This window comes from Quercus suber, unplaced genomic scaffold (genome assembly GCF_002906115.3).
Source record: "Quercus suber isolate HL8 unplaced genomic scaffold, Cork oak 2.0 scaffold_152, whole genome shotgun sequence".
Classification (NCBI taxonomy): domain Eukaryota; kingdom Viridiplantae; phylum Streptophyta; class Magnoliopsida; order Fagales; family Fagaceae; genus Quercus; species Quercus suber.
Genome location: NW_027069613.1, coordinates 811,755 through 813,042, shown reverse-complemented (window position 1 = coordinate 813,042; position 1,288 = coordinate 811,755). Strand labels below are relative to the sequence as shown.

At 35.9% G+C, this 1,288-nt stretch overlaps 1 protein-coding gene across 1 annotated transcript; it reads left to right on the top strand.

The window, feature by feature from the left end:
• The first annotated feature begins 204 nt into the window (after positions 1-204).
• Positions 205-797, top strand: LOC112033155 (glu S.griseus protease inhibitor). The gene is made up of 2 exons (XM_024065936.2): positions 205-297; positions 404-797. Exons 1-2 carry the CDS (start codon positions 282-284, stop codon positions 595-597), a joined length of 210 nt encoding a protein of 69 aa, XP_023921704.1. The 5' UTR covers positions 205-281; the 3' UTR covers positions 598-797.
• Positions 798-1,288: the final 491 nt, after the last annotated feature.

Sequence of the window (1,288 nt, the reverse complement as noted above, 5' to 3'; positions counted from 1 at the left end):
GACAATATTTTTCTTGAATTTTCCTTGAGCAAGCAAACCGTTGCAATCAGTGACCTCAAAAAGACAGCTTAATTATCTTTGAAGCCACATTCAAACAGGGGACCGGAAAAAAATAAATAAAAATCAAACCCAATGCATGAAATTCATTTAGTCAAAAATGATCAACCACAAGCTATCGTAATGATGCACTATAAATACCCCATCTCTTCACCATAGCAATACATCACATATTGAAACACTGACAACAAGTTAAAGTGCTAAAGTGAAGCAAAAAGGAAACAATGACCAGTTGCGAAGGTAAATAACATGAACATGTATTAAGAGTTGTGAATATATGCCAGTTACATCAGTATTATGGTATTGTCTTTGATCTATTATAATTTTTTTTTTGGTCCATGAGTAGGTAAGAATTCATGGCCGGAGCTTGTGGGAGTGCAAGGGACGGTGGCTGAGGCAACAATTGAAAGAGAGAATCCTTCTGTTGATGCTATAATCGTTGAAGACGGCTCGGTTGTCACAGCAGACTTCCGCTGTGATAGGGTTAGGGTTTGGGTCCGCACAGATGGCACTGTTTCCAAGGTCCCCGTCATTGGTTAGGACTCAAAGGGCTTGCACTACTTGATGGCTACAACTTACTATTATTCTCATAGCAATGTTATTCTTATACTATGAATTCCTACTCAAATAAAATGTTATTATTATTATTATTATTATTTAATCGAGTTCAAAGGATCTTTGTGCATTTGTATTGCTTATGAAGTTAATTAATAAGACTGGTTCTATAAAGTTGATGGCCATGTTTTTGGATTTTGTTCAAATCTCCTATATTGCATGCCTGTTTGAGGAATAGATACGAATAAATATATATGCCTTCTCCTGATCTAGCACGAAGTGAAAACATTACTTCATTCTTTTTTTTTTCTTTTTTTATATGCAAGTCAAAACATTACTTAACTAAAAGTGAATATGGAAAAGAAAAACGAAGTTAAGATGTCACAAGTATGAGCGGAAACATGTAATCTGTATCATTGACGTAAAAAATAGCCATTCGCTTGCAACAATCTTGTAATATATGCAACTTCACTTTTAAAAGGTTCAGGCTTGGCTATACTGGTTGTATTGCCTTTTGCCTTTTGGCCGTAATCAGCCATTAACCAAACCAAGATGTCTGCGATTCCCTAAGAAACAACTGCCTGTAGAGGTTGACATTCTATCTAGGACATCCGTGTAGTTATAATGTATAAGGTTTAAAAAACTTCACTCAAGCAACTTCTCCTCCTCGCCTCCA